The 17,759-nt window shown below is 45.1% G+C and overlaps 6 protein-coding genes across 7 annotated transcripts; 1 reads left to right on the top strand and 5 right to left on the bottom strand.

The window, feature by feature from the left end:
• Nucleotides 1-449: 449 nt before the first annotated feature.
• On the bottom strand, nt 450-5,222 carry LOC128261127 (uncharacterized). Its single transcript, XM_052994612.1, is given in 3 exon segments — nt 450-2,982; nt 2,984-3,919; nt 4,612-5,222. Coding segments are annotated over 2 exon segments (2,844 nt in total). The 5' UTR covers nt 3,907-3,919; nt 4,612-5,222; the 3' UTR covers nt 450-1,061.
• Nucleotides 5,223-5,323: 101 nt separating this feature from the next.
• LOC128261140 (uncharacterized) lies at nt 5,324-5,815 on the bottom strand. Its single transcript, XM_052994628.1, has one exon. It carries the CDS (start codon nt 5,700-5,702, stop codon nt 5,379-5,381), a length of 324 nt encoding a protein of 107 aa, XP_052850588.1. The 5' UTR covers nt 5,703-5,815; the 3' UTR covers nt 5,324-5,378.
• Nucleotides 5,816-6,217: 402 nt separating this feature from the next.
• LOC128261136 (uncharacterized protein C1orf131 homolog) lies at nt 6,218-6,919 on the bottom strand. The gene has a single exon (XM_052994623.1). It carries the CDS (start codon nt 6,804-6,806, stop codon nt 6,252-6,254), a length of 555 nt encoding a protein of 184 aa, XP_052850583.1. The 5' UTR covers nt 6,807-6,919; the 3' UTR covers nt 6,218-6,251.
• A 282-nt stretch (nt 6,920-7,201) lies between these two features.
• LOC128261133 (uncharacterized) lies at nt 7,202-8,025 on the bottom strand. The gene has a single exon (XM_052994621.1). It carries the CDS (start codon nt 7,912-7,914, stop codon nt 7,243-7,245), a length of 672 nt encoding a protein of 223 aa, XP_052850581.1. The 5' UTR covers nt 7,915-8,025; the 3' UTR covers nt 7,202-7,242.
• Nucleotides 8,026-8,425: 400 nt separating this feature from the next.
• Nucleotides 8,426-11,162, top strand: LOC128261128 (uncharacterized). Of its 2 annotated transcripts, none has more exons than XM_052994613.1 (2): nt 8,426-10,169; nt 10,233-11,162. In XM_052994613.1, exons 1-2 carry the CDS (start codon nt 8,552-8,554, stop codon nt 11,126-11,128), a joined length of 2,514 nt encoding a protein of 837 aa, XP_052850573.1. In that variant the 5' UTR covers nt 8,426-8,551; the 3' UTR covers nt 11,129-11,162. The 2 variants fall into 2 exon arrangements, with proteins under 2 accessions (XP_052850573.1, XP_052850574.1); XM_052994614.1 differs by having other exon boundaries at nt 8,426-10,175; nt 10,239-11,162.
• Nucleotides 11,163-11,265: 103 nt separating this feature from the next.
• On the bottom strand, nt 11,266-17,632 carry LOC128261132 (transmembrane protein 68). Its single transcript, XM_052994620.1, has 4 exons — nt 17,098-17,632; nt 16,883-17,021; nt 13,067-13,733; nt 11,266-12,593 (listed from the first exon to the last, which is right to left on the bottom strand). The coding sequence occupies exons 1-4, from the start codon at nt 17,141-17,143 to the stop codon at nt 12,474-12,476; spliced, it is 972 nt and encodes a 323-aa protein (XP_052850580.1). The 5' UTR covers nt 17,144-17,632; the 3' UTR covers nt 11,266-12,473.
• Nucleotides 17,633-17,759: the final 127 nt, after the last annotated feature.

Genomic DNA, 17,759 nt, shown 5'->3' with positions numbered 1-17,759 from the left:
ATAAAAACAAATAATTTACTTACAAATCTGTTGAGACTTGAACCGGCTTTTTATTTTTCATATCAAGATTCGTAGGATTAAAAGTACTCAACATTATCAATTAAATAGTTAACGATTTTTTACTTGACTCTAGAAAAAAACTATTAGGTCTTAATTACTTGGGTTACAAAAATAAGGTACAAAAAATTATTTGTACGGATTTGATTTAAAGTTTTTGCTATAAAATTAAGAATGACTTAACTCTTTTAATGTTTAAAGTGGTTTATTTTTAAATTAAAATTTATACTCTTATAACATGGTTTTATACAAGGATGAACGAACATTCGTTTAATCTTTTTAAAGTAGCAGATAAAAAACTCCAGCAAATGGTGGTGCATTTTATTTATAGCCCTTCGCTTCCCAGATAACCTCTGCATGCCAATTATCAGCCGCCCCCGTTGAGAATCAAAAGCATTTTTTTATTTAAATCAGTTTTCTCTTTTATTTGTATATTTTAAAGGGGTTTTCATTTAAATATACACTCGACTTAAACGCTACACCTCCATTTTGGCGTAAACAGACATGCGTACGCCTTGTTTTACATATTTATAAATGAACTAAGATTTACATAATTGCCGTTTAAAAAAGTGTTCGATTTTTAATTATTTTTAAGGGGGAGGGGGGAGTCGTATGACATTACAAATAAAACCAGGATTGATTCCTCCGCCGAACTACCGATTTTTTCGAATTTCGCAACATATCATGCTTTAATGTTTATTATATAGTACATAGATACACCCGCCGTTTGTATTTATGTATGTCCGTCTGCTGTTTACGATATAAGATATATATTATAGTTACACTAGACTAACTATTACAACTAAGTTAATGGTTTTACAAAAAAAAAACTTGTTATAGTATTATCGGTTTGCTAATGCATAAAACAAATTATCGAGTGTCCGTTTTCTGTGTGTGTGTGTGTGTGTGTGTGGGAGGGTGGGGGTGTTGGAGGGGGTGTGGGTGTGTGAATTATTTTTTACAATGTGATACGTGTCCTAATGGTGCAAGTGGTCCACTGATCCTCACTTGGTGTTCACCATCTCCACCAGGGTGCTGCTGAGCGACAGACGGTCGACGATGTCCAGCAGGATCTCCACATCCTTGACGGTGGACACCGTTTCGGGGGCGCCCATTAGATTCACATGCTTGCCATCGATGTTCGCATAGAAGCACTTGTTCTTGAAGATTATGGCCCGGTCGTAGGGCACCCGGCACTTGCTCCTGTCCACCACGGAACGGCGGAAGAGCACGCACGACGGCTGGTACTTGTGGCGGTCCTCCTCGGGTATGTTGTAAGCCTTGAGATCGCCCGTAAAGATGGTCATCGTCTGGCGGGTCATTAGCGAGGGCGACACCTTGTACAGGGTCACCTTGCTGCTCCATTTGCCGGAGGGCACCTTAATCCTGGCCGCCACGTTGGCCAGCTTGACCAGCGCCAGCTCCAGGCAGGTGCGCTGCTGGCGTGTTGGCTTGCCCGGCGAGTCCTTGGGCGTGCTGATCACATGCCACGTCTCATAGCAGGTGATCTTCTTCACCACGCGCCCATCCTCCTCGCAGAAAGTGGTGGTCTCGGGCGGAAAGTACTTGGGACTGCCTGAACCCTCCGCACCGCCACCACTGGCCGACGGTGGATCCTTCTGGGCGGCCTCCTCCTTGACACGCTGTTCCTGCTGCAGCTGTTGGTTCTCCTTGCTCCTGCGTTGTGGACTCAAGCTGGGCTTCTTGAACACCGGCTGCTCGTCGACCTCGCCCAGCAGCTTGCTCAGCTTCCTGTCGGCACGGGCATTCACCGTCGAAGCTGTCGTGGACAGCACATTGCGGCGGTTGCTGTTCCACTTGTTGACGCCGGATGTTGGTGGTCCTCCTCCTCCTCCTCCGCCTCCTGCTGCTGCGGATGCTGCTGGGGCTGCTGCCTGTTTGGGATTCTTACGGGTCACAATCGATGCCGGTATCTCATCGTCATCGAAGTCCAGATCTGGATCTGGATCGTCCTCCTCGGTGTCCGCGTATGTGGGACACAGCTCCTTGCCCATGCTCATCAGGGGCTTCATCGATTGCGTCTTCTTGCCCATCTCCGTGTTGAGAATCCTTGGCCTGGGCTTGGGCAGCTGGATTTGGTTTTGACTCTGGCTCTGGATATGCAAGGGGCCCAATTTGGTGTTTACACTGCTGTTGCTGGCCAGGATCTTGATGCGCTTGGCCGGGTTGCCGACTGCATTGTTGGTTGCAGCAGCGGGCGTGGATTTCTCCGAGTTGACAGTGATGGATTTCTTCTCGCCGACCCCCAAATTGCTGGACAGGATATTTCTGGTGCGCGGCCTGCCCACAGCTTGCTTTTTGCTGGCATTGCTAGCTGCTGCAGCGGCCACTGCACTGTGGGATCTGGTAATGAGCACATCGTCCTGGTTGATAATGTCATCGATGTTGACAATGGTGAATGTGGGCACATCGTCGCCCTCAGACTCGTTCTTCTCCACGCTATTGGAGGCTCCTCCGACCGCCGAGCGTGTGGTGGGCGTAGAACTCACCGCATGCGAGTTGGAGTTGGTCGAGGAGTTCATCTTGTGGGTGCTGCCTCGTCGCTGTGGCAGCATCCGGGCCGGCACACTGCCCGCCTGGCCCAACTTGGGTCGCGTGCTCGCACTGGGCGTGACCGTCTTGGTGGTGGTGGCGCCATTCACCACAGGCACGGCGCGCTGCTGAGGGCCGCCACCGGTCGAAGAGATGACCATGCGCTTGCGGACCACAGGACTTTCACTCTCGCTGGTCTCCAGCCTGCGTTTGGCGGATGCGGGGCCGGGACCGGAGCCCGATCCCGATCCCTCCGTCATGCTGGCATTGCTCCTGGCTATATTGACGGCCATGGTGCGGCGCAACTGCTGCAGGCTGCTGGGTGCAGTGCGTCCGCCGGCCGAATTGATGGCTACCTTGGCGTTTACCCCCGCTGGAAGTCAGGCTGGACGCGCTGGGCGTGCTGGTATTGGCATTACTGGCCTTTGGTGGACGTCCACGTCCACGCTTGACCGGCGGCAGCTTGCGACGCAGCTCCTGCTCGTACTCGGCCTCGCTGATATCCTCATCCTCGTCGTCGTCGTCCTCGTCGGACTTGTGCAGCTGCGGATTGAAGGCGGCATCCGCCAGCTCGTCATCGTCGTCCTCATCCAAGTCCAGCAGATCGCTTATATCGTCGTCATTCGCAAACTGCTGCTTGGCCTGCCGGCCATGGCGTCCTGCAACGGAATGACTGCCACCACCACCGTCGCCCATGGAGGCCATGTACTTGGGCGTAACCATGTCCTCGCTGGCGTACTTGGGATTCGGCTTGATGGAGCGCCTGGAGCGACTGGCCGCAATGGTGGGCGGCGGACTCGCCGGCACATGTCTGGCTGCTGCCGAAGCCGGCTTGTAGGTCTGCTGCTTAGGCGACTCCGCTTGGGTGGAGCGCCGTGCCTTAAGCAGGCCCAGCTTGTGGGGATTGGCGCCGCCGGCGTGTGGATGCCCGCCGGAGCTGCCTAGCAGGACGGTGGTGCGTCGCTTGGCCATATTGACCGACTCCTTGGAGACCGATTCCCTGATAATCTTTGAACGTGGCGGTGGCGAAGGCGAGGCCGCTGGCTTCACGGCTTGCCGGGTGCGCGGTGAGGGCTTGTCCTGGACCGCGCCAACCAATCCTCCGGAACGGCGGCTTGTGCGGGTCTCTCGCAGCTCCTGCTGCGACTCCCGCTGATTATCCCTCTTCCTCAGTTTGCCGGCTGGCGTTGCTCCTCGCGGCGAAGGCGACTCCTCCTCCTCGCGCAGATTTCTCACGTAGACAATGCAAGGACGTGTCTTGACGCTTTCAGCTGCCTGCTTTTTTCCAGCTCGCATCTTTCATGGATGGCTAGAATTGGAATTGAAGACAAAACAAATAGCCTCATTATTGTGACCATATAGGAAAATGTACAGTGGGCTATGTCCCATGGGAACCGCAAGGTTTTAAGACGGGAGTTAAATTTAATTTACTGTGCCAACAATAAAAACAATCTACTTGAGTGACATTTTCTCTAAACACTCAGCGAAAATGTACGGCATTTTATGAAGCAATACCATTTATCGGGGTTTAATGGAGCAAATTTTTCTTATAGGTCTTTTTGTTAAGGTCAAACTTGTTTAAATACAAATATAGTAAATGTGTTTATTTTTGTATTGATTTTCAAACTGAAATTTTCTCGCAGTGCAAAACACAAAAATACTAAGAAATGGCGCCCTTTTCGGATTCGCCCGTTCTTAAGCAAGAACAATGCGGGAATCAAATATTTTCTAGACCTTATGTGCATTTATTGCAAAGCAAGCTGCTCTGTTTTCACTGAATATAAAAAAATCACGGCTTGTCAGCCACAACACATTGCACATAGTCAAGGCGCACTGTTTTTAATAGAAATATGTATGTAATGAGCCGCTGCTCTGGCAACTCTGGCGCCTATTTTCGTCACTTTTTCGCGCGCCAGTCGCAGCACTTACACACACACACTCAAATATAGAGAGAAAAGAAAGAAATTTGCACTTAATTGTAGCTGAAATTCGCTAGCTTACCTTCGCAAATCGCTTTACATTTTCTCGGGCGTTTGTTATTGCCTTTAATAGCACTTTTCGCTGGCACTTTCACAACGCGGCGCTCTCTTTTCCGTTCTGCTCCGTCTCTCTCGCTGCAACGCTGGCTCTCCGCGTTGATGGCCACACTTAATTGGCAATCGCGTTTGGTTTCGCAAAATAGGAAACCGCTTGCCTTTCTCTTGGATTCTTGTTCCTTTCGTGAAAAAAATGAAAACTAAACTGGCGAAGATGCACAACAACAACCGAACTGCAGAAGGAGAGCAGCAAAAGTGGTGGCAATATAGTGGCCAAACCGATGAGAGAGCAACCAGGTGGCAACCCGCGATGGCGATGTTTTTCTACCCAACTGTACCACACACACACATGCACGGCGGCTCTGTGTGTTGTTGGTTTTTTTTTGACGGTGCTTTCGTGGTTTTTGCACCTTGAATTGCACTTAATTCCACTCACTAATCGATTGGCTCAACTCTGCTAGTGGCTGCTATTTGCAAGCACTGAATAGTAGTTACTGTTTTTCACGATTATCCCGATTCCGATTCCCGCGCTCGAAATTGCTCGCTCTTGGCTGAAACTGGAACTGAAAAGAGAGCGGCTTGGTGTTGAGAAGTGTCGGCTGGCTAGTGTTGGAAAACGCCCAACTGCAGTTGGTCACACTGGCATTTAACCCCCCTTGCGAACTCACCACATCATGAACATTTGAATTTGTTTTTATTTAGCATTAACAATTTGGTTACAATTTTATTGTTCTACTTCAAAGCCGAGGGCTGCGGGCAGCGGTACTTGGCCATCTCCACCTCCGCCTCGGCGTAGCTGAAGCGATTAAAGCAGTAATATTCGGGCACCTTGTATTCTGCCGTGGCCGATGCGCCGGGTCCGACTGGTCCAGTGATGGGCTTTACGCAATTGCTGGTCAATCCTGTTACGGCTGGCGAGGATGGGGCCTGCTGGGCTGATCCTGCTGAACCCGATCCCGATGCACTGGGTCTGCCTCCGCCGGAAACGGGTCCGCCCTTGATCTGGCTGTAGCAGCGGCTCAGGGCCGGGCGCAGGGCACGCGTGGGCGAGAACATTGCGGGTTGAAATACTACTCGGGAATCGTTTTATTTGCAAAAATAATTCACGTAATCACGTATCAACAAAGTGCCTGTGTTGGCCAACGTCAAAAGTCTGCTAATCCGCGGAGCATGTGGCAAGGCTTTTTCGGGTAGGGAAAGCTGCCAGCCTGGCGGAAATTTAAATACTTCATTAAATGGTCTTTTGTTTTTTATTGTATTTTATAATAATTAATCTAAGGTTTGGGAAGGAGTTCACCAAGAGGTGGATTAAAAATTAGTTCCCTTTGCTGAGAAACTTGTCTATTACTTAGAACTAATGAATTTATGCCAAATATCTCTTTACCTTTAGAACATCTGGTAAGGTCAATATATACTAACTTATTTAGCTATATATTTAAAAATATGAAATAAAACTAGGGCTTTGGATGTAATAAGCCCAGTTATATGAACTACTCTTTTGTTTTCAGTGTGTTAAGAAAGTAAACCTTGGTCTGGGCAAACCTTTGAAATCAATACAGTTGTTTGAAACATTTAACTAAAATATGTTTATTATAAGTTCTAAAACTATTTTCTCGTCTTGAACTTGGGCTGCGCCTTTCCATAATGCTGATCGATGTGGGAAACGGGCGCCCGCTTCTTGTCATTGCGGTCCTTTTGCGATTTACTGCGACACTTGACGCTGGCGGCGCCCGCTTGATTTTTGCCCAACTGATGGAACTTCTTGCGCTCCTCGCGAATGTTCTTCAGCTGCTGGCGTTCGTTCTTCAGAACCTTGTAGTTTTTGGCCGGTTTCTTCAGAGGCTTGGCGCCCAGCTTCACGAGCTGGAACATTTCCATTTTGCTCTTGTTTTTGATCACCCGCTGGTTTTTCATGGCGAAGTTGAGCACCTCGTGGCGGGCTCTTTTGATGTCGAACTCGGGATTCAGTTCGTTTCCAGCTTCCTTGATTTTGTGCGGCTTCTTCTCGGATGATCCTTCGTCCTGCTTTTTGGCTGCATTTTTCACAGGAGCCCGCGGTTCGTGGAAGACGAGTGCCTGGAAATCGCTGTTTTCCTGCTTCTTCTGTAGCGCCAGGGCCGCTCGCGTGGGCACCGGCTTAAAATCCTCGCTTACGTTCATTTTCCGATCAGTTGTTGCCAAAGTTCAGCAAAACAAATGTAAATAAAATGAAATCAAAATATTGAGGGCACATGTACAATGCGAAAATGTACTAAATATGCCAAGATCGCCTGTGCCTATCTGGCAGCCCTGGTTGAAGTTCAGTGTGTTTCTTTTCAGAAGGTGACTTTTCGATTATCTTTATTACGTCACAAATACACATATTTAAAAAGATAAAATTTTTACAGTTGTGATTTATTTATTAAATTTCATTTAAATTGTTCACTCTCTTTGTTTCGTTTTATTTTCGTCGGGTGTATTTTAAGATTTAAAAACCAGTTGATTTTGAATAAACGCAAAACTTATTTTTATTTATAAGTCTATTATTGAACATATTAAAAACACATTTCTGAATTAAAAATAATTTCTAGTATTTATTTTATTTCATAGAATCTGATCAAAACTCTTCTGGCAGCCAGTCCATTTCCCAGCCTATTGGATCCAGATTTTCGTCGATGGAAAACTTCGGATTGGGATTGGACAGGCCATCAAAATTATTGAAGGGAGTGGCATCCAAAGGGGCTGTGGCGCAGCTCATCCAACTTTGGACGCGGGTAATGGGCGGTGGAACCGGTAGGGATTGTTCAGCAAGCTTACTAGTACACCTGGAATCCTCTTTATAAGCCTTCAAATCCAGACAGTGATCCTGATCCCCCAGTGATTGCGATTCCAAATCGTTTTCATGCCGGACCACTTCAGTTGGTGATGGGGGAATGGTTTCGTTGGACGAGCAAGAGGCCGCCACATTTACTATATAGCTAATGGGATCTTCCATCTGGAACTTGGTGGATTTCATTGAGGAGCGGCTAATTGGTCGTGAAACCTGGAAGGGATTACCCTCCCTGCGGCGCCGAGGCTCTCGGTGTTCCGACTTTCCCTTCCCAGACGTCGTAATCCTGCTTCCATTAATGACGCTCTTTAAGGACATCAGCGATACCTTCCCATGGGAGTCATTTTTGACCTGCGGAAGACAGCTGGTCCGCATTTTCTTGTTTAAAGGAGTGGTCAGACGACCATCCACGTAGTCATTGCGCGGCTTGACGAAGATTCCTGCTAGATATTTTAACATTTTTGGGTTACTAACAATTTTAATCGGTGCAGGCGGTTGGTTCGAAAATCAGTTGTGGTCAAGATGTAAATATCAAGATACACGAAACTCATAAAACAAATATTGTAAATTGTGACTTATGATTCCAAGAAATATGATTTATCTCAATAGTTTAAAAAATAATAAATAATTTCGATAAAAGTGTCTTTGCAGAAAACCAACTTAAAATCAGCCCTTCTATAACTTTGCTTAGATAATTTAAAAAGGTATTCCTCTAAAAGCTTGTGGTATAATTCCCTAAAAAATCTGCATTCAAATCCTTGTTTATAAATTCGTGTCGATTTAAATTTCATAGACCATAACCGACACAATTCCATTAAAACTGAATTCATCGTTGGGAAATAAAACAAAATATGTTTTTTAATGGAAGACAATATTGGCAAATCAGATTTTTGTCTAAGAAATTAACTTTCCGGCCCACTGTACACTGTTTGATTTACGTGGCCGCCACCAATGTTATGTTAACAGTGCTAGAGAATCCAACAATCTGGCAACGCTGCGCGGGATTGACAAAAAAAACAATGCCCTGCCAGGGAAATTCGAAGCAGCGGAAAACTGAATAAAAAACCGATAAAGTAGACTGAAGGAAAAGCGGAAAATGGCCAGGAACACGGGCAGCTCCTCGGGCTCCACGCCGGCGTCGGCAGCGGCAGCGGCGGCAGCAGCGGCATCAAATGCCAAACAGAAGCGCAATCCCGGATTCAGTTTGTCCTCCAATCTGATCCTGGACAAGTGGAAAACGATGATTGGGTGCGTGTGCCTGGCGATAGCCTCGTATTTTGGCTACCTGGGCTACCTGGAGACGCGGGTGAACACGCCCTTTGACCACCAGAAGATGGTGGTGCATGCCGGTCTGGAGCAGCCGGATCGGTATTGGGGCTCCTACAGGCCACTCAACTACTTTGGGATGAAGACGCGTGATCCACATTCGCTGGTCATGGGCCTGATGTGGTACACACCGAGCAATTTGGGGCCGGGTGGCCAGGGCATTCGGCATTGGTGCGAGCAGGGCGACAAGCTGGACTCCTACGGATGGACACATCACGATGGCCGGAGCTTTGGCGTCCAGGAGATCCAGGATCTGCCCTTCGAGCTGAAGACCTCGTTCGTGAAGTACCCGGAGGGCAAGCAGTACGGCGGCGATTGGACGGCCCGCATATCGGTGAGGAACACCACGCGCGCCTGGGACAAGAGCATCTCGCTGATCTGGTATGTGGCCCTTGATGAGCGCACCAATGGGCACATCAAGTACGTGTCGGATGACAAGAGCCCGGAGCCGGGCGTCTACGGGGAGACGCAGGGCCTGGGCGAGTTCCAGGTGCGTTTCCATGCCGTCAAGGGCAAGATCCTGCACAAATCGTATCTCAGCACGGTGGCCCCATCGCTGGGCAAGCTCAAGGACACGCTCTTCTCGCACTTTCGCGCCTTCGCCGACAAGCGGGGCAATCGCTTTATCGGGCTGCCCGGCGAGATAGTCTCCCAGAATGGTCTGCCATCCAACAATCCCGAGCCGAACTTCATAGCCATACAGATCACGGCCGAGGTGGACTTCACGCTGGACATCACGTACCAGTCGACGTCTGGGTTTTCCCTGGGCGAGTCCATACCCAAGCCGCCCACGGGCAGAGCCTACCAGGATTCGTTGCAGGCCAAGATCGTCCAGTTCGAGCAGCGTTTCGAGGAGCGCTTCCGGCTGAAGCAGAAGGGTCACTCCCCGGAGGAGGTGAGATTCGCGCGCAACGCCTTCAGCAACACGCTCGGTGGCATTGGCTACTTCTACGGCTCCAGTCGGGTGCAATCGGTGCACACCAAGAACCCAGTGCCCTACTGGAAGGCTCCGCTCTACACGGCCGTGCCATCGCGCAGCTTCTTCCCCAGGGGCTTCCTGTGGGACGAGGGCTTCCACGGCCTGCTGATCAGCGCCTGGGATGTGGACATCGAGCTGGACATCATATGCCATTGGTTCGATCTGCTCAACGTGGAGGGCTGGATCCCGCGGGAGCAGATCCTGGGCGTGGAGGCGCTGGCCAAGGTCCCCGAGGAGTTTGTCACGCAGCGCAACAGCAATGCCAATCCGCCGACCTTCTTCCTTACGCTCCGTAAGCTGCTGACCACCCACCGGGCGGAATTGTCCCAAAACGGACGGTTGGCCACGCTGGAGCGGCTTTATCCGCGCATGCAGGCCTGGTTCAACTGGTACAACACCACGCAAAAGGGTGAGTCTCCTGCCATCCCTGTCTAAATGGTGTCTTAATACCTCCCCCATTCTCCCGTTGTAGGTGAACTGCTGGGCACTTACTTGTGGCGCGGCAGGAACGCCACAACCATGCGCGAACTGAACCCCAAGAGCTTGTCCTCCGGCCTCGACGACTATCCGCGGGCCTCGCATCCCACGGACAAGGAGCGCCACCTGGACCTGCGCTGTTGGATTGCCCTGGCCGCCAGTGTGATGGCCGAGTTGTCCACTCTGCTGGGCAAAGACGATGTCAAGTACTACGAGACGGCCTCCTACTTGACGGACAACGAGCAGCTGAACCGCCTGCACTTGGCCCCCTACAGCGAACAGTACTCGGACTGGGGTCTGCACACGGACCAGGTGAAGCTGAAGCGTCCGCCGGCACTGGCGCCGCAGCAGCAGCAGCGGCATCAGTACCAGCAGCAACAGCAACCCGAAATGCGGCGCGTGGCCGGTGAGGAGCCCACCTATCAGTTTGTGGACAGCGCGTTTGGCTATGTCAGCCTGTTTCCGCTGCTGCTGGAGCAACTGGATCACGATTCGCCGTATCTGACCAAGCTGCTCCACGATCTCCGCGATCCCGAGCAGCTGTGGACCAACTACGGCCTGCGATCGCTCTCCAAGCGATCGCCGCTGTACATGAAGCGCAACACGGAGCACGATCCACCGTATTGGCGTGGACCCATCTGGATTAATATCAACTATCTGGCCGCCAAGGCGCTGCATCATTATGGCAAAATCGATGGGCCGAATGCCGCATTGGCGCGCCAGATATACGCCGAACTGCGCGACAATCTGGTGGGCAACATCTTCCGGGAGTACCAGCGCAGTGGCTATTTGTGGGAGCAGTACGACGACACCACCGGCCAGGGCAAGGGCTGCAATCTCTTCTCCGGCTGGACGGCCACCGTTGTCCTCCTGATGGCCGAGCAGTTCTAGACTGCCTCTTGCCTCTCGAAGAAAAAAAATAAATCTGCTGTGAGTTCCTCAACGAACATCCCTGCCCGGATTCCTGAAATGATCTAATTGTTTGTGTTTAGGATAGATGGGTTTTCTTTGACCCAATAAACGCTACAAAATAATTTGCTTTGAATTTAGCAAACAGATATTTTTGTCAATTAAGGAAGGCTTTTTAAATTGTACAAGGCATCTCACCCTAATGGATTTTCAATGTAGAATGTAGCTATTACTTTTTTTTAAATATGTACCAAGTGTAATGCTTTGAAATAATGTCTTTATCGATTCTGTGTCATAGAAAACCCCACTATCCTTATGTAGACTACTGTAATTGCGCGTGTACTCCTTAGAAATTCCAGTCTCTAGTTGCTGTACAATACTTAAGAAACTTTGACAAACAAACCGAGTGAAAAAATGAAGTAAATGGAAGGTAATTTTAGCGTTAAATAGACGAATTTTAAAATTATAACAAATATATATTCAAAAATAACCAAAATGTGTAGTTCTTTCAATGCCATAAAGTTGAAACTAATCCCCTTCAACGTTTGATTTTCATTTTAAGTTAATCGCACAATAATTTTAGTTTTTTCATGTTTTATTTAATTTTTCTTTTGGCAATTCCTGTCACTTGGAATACTCCGATATTATTGCTATAATATACACAATTTCCTTAACTATATTGTACACACAATCGCACTCACTTACAGGCATGCATACACTCACAGGCAGACATATATATTTTGTCTTTTCTTTGTTAGCTTTTTGTTCTCTTTTTGCATAAAAAAAGGTACAAAAATGATATATGCACGATATACTTAATGCAAAACTAATTAGATAATTGTTTAATGTGTCTAAAATTACCCTAAAAAAAAGGAAGAAAAACGAAATCAAAAATGGTCAAGGTAATATAAAAAAAAAAATTAAGGTAGAGGTTTTCTTTGTTCGGTGTTTGACTCAAGTGGGGGCTGGTTAGTCTTATTTTAGGGCTAATTAAAACGTTTATACGATCTACGTGTGTATTACTTTAGCAAGTACGCGTCCGGATTTCAATGAACTTTGGGAGTGACTCTGACTAACAAACAAACAAACAATAAAACAAAAAAGGGAAGCCATTTGGGGCTGGGAGACATTTTTACAAAGATTATTTAAGATATAGGTAAGTATGATCTACTGAGATATATATGGCGCTGCCTATACATCATGAAGTACTTGGAACAAAGTCTTTATATGGCCAGAACCAAAGTCAATCTGTTAATCTCTCTATACTCTAAACGGAAATGGGATTAACGCTGGCAGATCTCGATCTTCATCTCGATATCGATCCGGATCACTCATCTTTCTTCTTAACGCGTCTCCTGAAGGCCGGCAGGCGATCCAGCAGGGCCAGCAAAATGCTACCGGGCAAACGCTGGTGCTGATTGATCAGATCCTCGATAGCTGTGGCCACCTAAAAATATAAGAAAATCATATATTTAGAAGATATTTGAACGTTTTTTGTAATTATTTTAGGAACAATTATGTTTGTTTTATGCAGCCATAAAAAAAAAAGAAATTTAATAAATGTAGACTGCTTCTTATCAAAGACCATAAAAACAAATGTCAATTTTCTAATTTAAAAAAAAATATTTTTTACATAAAAAATGTTATAACTGATTTAAAGTATTTTGTCGTTATTGACAATTCTGTGAAAATAATGACAAAAACAAAATAGGGCAGTACAGAAAATAGCAAACAGTATTTTAATGAAAAATATAATTATAATTCAATGAGTTTTTAAAGTTTATTACCAAAATATCGGTAAATAATCGTACATAGAAATGTGCTTTTAATTGAGTCTAAAGCAATTTGTCCTCAGCCACTCAATGTAAGTGCATACATGTATTGTTCAATATTCATTGAACAACTGTTAATTGCTATTACCTTAATCTGCAGATCCTGCGGCGTGAGGTTCTCGTCGTACGGAATGGGCTTGCCCAAATACGTGCGGAACTTGACCGGGAATCCGCCGTAGATGGGGTAGACCGGAATGCGCACCTTGTTGTACAGACGCATGAAGAAGGTGCGGAAGATGCCCACCTGGCGGAAGCCCTCGCGCAGGTTCTGCGTGAAGCACGGAATGATGGGGGCCTTCGCCTCGATGGCCACCTTGGCGAACCCGACGCGATTCCGCCAGAGGAGCTCGTAGTAGTGATCCCCGAACTGCGCCTCATAGACGCCGCCCGGTGAAATGGCCAGCAGATTGCCATCCCGCAGGATGCTCACGCACGATTGCACGGTGCCGGGACTGACGTGGAATGCCTCCGAAATGGTTCCCCAGCCGGGCAACTTGAACAGGAACCGATCCCCGATCGTGTATATCAAACGCTCGCGCTGCAACAACATCCTCGAGTTCAGATAGTACATGTCGATGGGTATGGCTCCGTGGTAGTAGACAATCAGCGCCGGACCCTCCTGCGGCACATTCTCCAGGCCGATCACCTCGTAGCCATGGTAAATCCGGGCATGGGCATCCCAGATGGCCGCCACAATCTTCCGACCAACCCGCCAGAAGTTGCGATCCCCTTGCACAGCCCGCATTATGACTTGCCTGGAAATAATAATATATTTGTATAAATATTTTATTATTATTGTTTAACATAAATAGTTGACATGTCTATTAGAAAATAAATAATAATTAATATGTTAGTTTTCTACACATCAAACCTTACACTGTATTTTATTAAGATTTCGAATAGCCATGAACATCCAATCATCAGATATTGATAAAGTCCAGAAAAATGATGATTCTATGATTTTGGACCTGAACCAAAGTTAAAATTTATGTTTAAAAAGTTCATTCAGGTTTGGCAGTGCTCCCTAAATTAATTGGCAACAACAATAAGAGAACTGGCAGGCGCCCACTGATAATTATGTTTAAATTTAGTTGGCTGTCCGCAGGTGTTATCAGCATAAATTGGTCGTGTCTCCCCATGCATATCAAATAACTTATAAATCAATATACATACAAGCAAGGTTCGCCTCACCTTGGCAAAACTGCGTTTAGTGGCAACTGATAACAGGGTTCATTCACAAATCTTCTGGCCCCTTGGCGACCAAAACAAAGTGGGACAGTAATAAAAAAAAAGAATCCCCTAGTTTCCATTTAATATATTATGGAACAAAACTGACCAACATTTTAGAGCAAGCCGAAATTACAAATAATTGAAAAAAAAATATCATGTTGGTATCCATCGGTAACACCACGATTTGAAAAATACTTTCCATATTTATTTTAACGTTATCCACTAAAGTAAACATTCTTCATACAACTGAAGAAATCCGTTGAAAAGTTTCAAAATATACAATTTAAAAATTAACATATGGATAAAAAAATATGTATTTAAAAATTAATGTTTATCTGATCCAAAACACTCGTTAAAAGTGATTATATTTGCCGGTTAAATGCTGTATTTTAACATTTATCTAAACCAGATAATAAAATACACAATCAAATATGTAATTGCCTGAATACAAATCCTGATCCGAAAAAATGATTTCCATTTACTTAACTGTTCTTTTGCTTTTATAACAAAAAGTAAGTTAATTGTTAAAGGTACTCAAACCAGATCTATTACTTTCCACTGAAATTTCCGATCGTCAAGGTCGCTATGCAATTTGTAACTCTAAAGATTATAAGATAATTATCAGTCGATTAACACGGCAGTGCTACATTTTAAATTCATAAAAAGTACATCGTTTATGCATCGTCAAGCTTTTATATTTATAGTTGTTCCACTGCAGCGCAGTCGTTCGTTTGCCAATAAAAAAAAAAAAGATGTAAAAATATAAATGGGGAATGTGGGGGATCAGGTTGCGGTAGTACAGTTAATTGCATTCGAAGCCCCACCCCCCTCCCCCCTTGCGGTTCTTTGATGGACTTATAATTCCTGTGATTCCGCACGATAGCATATGGGGGCGGTGGGGGGGCTTTGGGGGGCGGGGTCCTCAATGACCATGAACTGATAGGCATTAGTGAAGTAAAGCGAATGACGCTATAGAAACAACAATATCGGGCAGAAGAAGGAATGTCTCATGGCGTGTTTTGGTTTGTGATTTTTTCAGTTCACTTCCATTGCTTATCGAACTGTTTCAATTGTGTGTCGTACTTTATAAAGACCATGTGTGTGCTGAGAAAAACGTAACTACAGTATTTATTGCTTATATGAAACATATATTTCACTGTCATACCATATACATATTAAAATCTCAAATATGCGCATGCAAATGTTTTGAGACATTGTTGCCGTACTAAATATAGCCTTTTTATTGAGTTTTCTTCTAAACACAAAACAAATTAATGCTTATTGCTGATTTTGCATATAAACTTTACAAACTGTAAAAATTTACATTGGAGGATAATAATGTTACTACCAATTTTTATATTTATTATTTGTGTTAAAATATAATATTTCTTATATGAACATTCATTTCCTTGTTCTAAAAAAAAAATTGTTACCAATAAAATGTAATCTTGCCTAGGCCACAAATTAACGTTCGACTATCATATTGTGTAAACATTCATAAAATGATAGCCAAACAGCAGACTAATTCAGGAGTGCGATTATATTAAAAACCTCGTGATCAGAAGTTAAAAAAATTTCTGTTAATCCTCTCATATTGCGAATCAAAATTTTGATCGATAAAACCTTTTGTTTGTTTGCAACCTGTAAACTGCAGACATCGTTAGCCATTATAGTTAAAGCCATTAGGGCTTGTGGTGGTTGTGGCTAAAAAGCTTTTCAGTTAATTAGCATGGCCAACCGGTTGAGCATTAGAGAGTTAGAAATAGAAAATAAATAAAAGCACGCCAGCACAGGCGCGCCGGTATATACAAATAGGGCAAAAGTTGGCAGTGCCGATCACCTGCTTAACAGCTTTTGGTATTGGTGCAATGGTCAAGAGTGTAATGTTCTTCAAGGGTCAGTTCTACCAGTGTCGGCGAACTTGGTTGTTTTTCAGCCAGTTTTTTATTGAGCAGTATATACTCGAAAAACATTTTCCTAAGCTAATTTCTTATTGTTTTTTTTAATGCCTAAATTAATGGTGCTCATTATTTCAAGCATTCACTGTGTAGACTTGATTTGCAAAAGAAAATAAATTAAAGCTGAGCACTGCGTTAAATTCCTATACACAAGGGAAAACTGATATGGTATGATATATTTTGATGACTTTTCAGAATTGGAGTTTTATAATCAAATTTCAATAAACTCTTGTAAGAATAAAAAAAAAATCCAATCTGCAATCTATTGTACACTGTACTAACTCGTTCTTTAAAATAAAATAATAATTTAAAATATTAGTTTTGTGGATTCTTTTTTTTCTTAATATAACAGGGAGCTCCCCAGTTTTTTTTGACTGCTATATCCAATGTGCACTGTATTTTTGGCTTCTTTTTTATCTAGCTTTTATTAATGGCAACACTTTTCGACTCTCTCTCTCTCCCATTTTCTCTTTCTCTTTCCTTTCTTTTGTGCCCTTTTAATTACAAATGGAGAGCGGGATGCAAGATGCCGGTTAAAAGGGCGCGAGCGGGACAGGTGGTAGTGGTGTTGGGGTGGGTGGGAGAGTGGCCCAAAAACTGCACGATCAGCATGAGAGAGTTCATTAACAGGAAAGAATTACACTGTTATTGTAATTACCTCCTTTCCATTTTGGACAATCGACAATTTTGCATTTTTTTCCGCGCATTTCGCTTACCTGTGCAACTTGTAGATAAAAAGCACCAGAAATGAAATGTAGATGAGGGCCACGAAGACCAAAGGCAGCAGAAAGGTGACAATAAGCGGGGTCAAGAAACGGTATACCCATAGCGAATAATCCAGATCAATGTAGGAAGCTAAAGTAAACAGATAGTAGAACATGATCAGTTTCAGTATTTGGCCAATTATCAAGCCCTAATTTGCATTACTCACACAGTAGGCTTTGCAGCGTTTTGTACAGGTTCTCCAGAAATTCCATTTCAAGTGCTGTGTTTCATTTGTTATTCTTGGGTACAAAAAAGAAAACCCACTAAAGGCACACGACAACAAAAAAAAAAACAAAACAAATCGGTTTGGCCTGATTTTGGACTTTCTTTGCCTCTCTTTTGCACTTTTCTTAAATTCTTGCGTTCTTTCTGCCTTTTTAAATGGTCATCGTATCGTATGTTAAATTTTGAATCATTTATTTGCGCCGCTTTACGTGCATTTTATTTGCATGTTTCATTGTTATTGTTATTCGAGACTATTTGTTGTGGTCTTTCCGTCAGAATGTAAACAACCGCTCCGCTCACTCGCAAAATATACAACCGCCGCCGTTCACAGTCAGCCACATTGTGAGCGCGCCGCGCTTTTTGGTTAATAATACTACAAAGTAGCCTTTCTTTTATTGTTGTTCCTTCATTTCATTTCGCTGTTCTGTTGCTTTTTTTCATCGGCCCCACTATCGTGGCACCTGGCAACGCCGGACCAGCTGTTCTGGCCGCTGGCGTTGCCGGACTTTGGTTCTTAGCAAGGGAGAACTGGCCTGTGCGGCTCTTTTGGCTTTTTTGTAGCTATTCTAGCTAACTCTACAGGTTTCATTTAAAATATTTAAA

Source organism: Drosophila gunungcola (assembly GCF_025200985.1).
Source record: "Drosophila gunungcola strain Sukarami chromosome X unlocalized genomic scaffold, Dgunungcola_SK_2 000056F, whole genome shotgun sequence".
Lineage (NCBI taxonomy): Eukaryota > Metazoa > Arthropoda > Insecta > Diptera > Drosophilidae > Drosophila > Drosophila gunungcola.
The sequence above is the reverse complement of the archived record's forward strand: the minus strand, read 5'-3'. Positions and strand labels throughout refer to the sequence as shown.

Coding starts and splice junctions, on each gene's coding strand:
- LOC128261140 (XM_052994628.1), bottom strand. CDS start 5,702: ATGTTCTCGCCCACGCGTGCCCTGCGCCCGGCCCTGAGCCGCTGCTAC.
- LOC128261136 (XM_052994623.1), bottom strand. CDS start 6,806: ATGAACGTAAGCGAGGATTTTAAGCCGGTGCCCACGCGAGCGGCCCTG.
- LOC128261133 (XM_052994621.1), bottom strand. CDS start 7,914: ATGTTAAAATATCTAGCAGGAATCTTCGTCAAGCCGCGCAATGACTAC.
- LOC128261128 (XM_052994613.1), top strand. CDS start 8,552: ATGGCCAGGAACACGGGCAGCTCCTCGGGCTCCACGCCGGCGTCGGCA. Junction 10,170..10,232: donor GTACAACACCACGCAAAAGG/GTGAGTCTCCTG, acceptor CTCCCGTTGTAG/GTGAACTGCTGGGCACTTAC.
- LOC128261132 (XM_052994620.1), bottom strand. CDS start 17,143: ATGGAATTTCTGGAGAACCTGTACAAAACGCTGCAAAGCCTACTGT. Junction 13,734..16,882: donor TTTATCTACAAGTTGCACAG/GTAAGCGAAATG, acceptor TATTATTTCCAG/GCAAGTCATAATGCGGGCTG. Junction 12,594..13,066: donor CGCAGGATCTGCAGATTAAG/GTAATAGCAATT, acceptor TTATATTTTTAG/GTGGCCACAGCTATCGAGGA.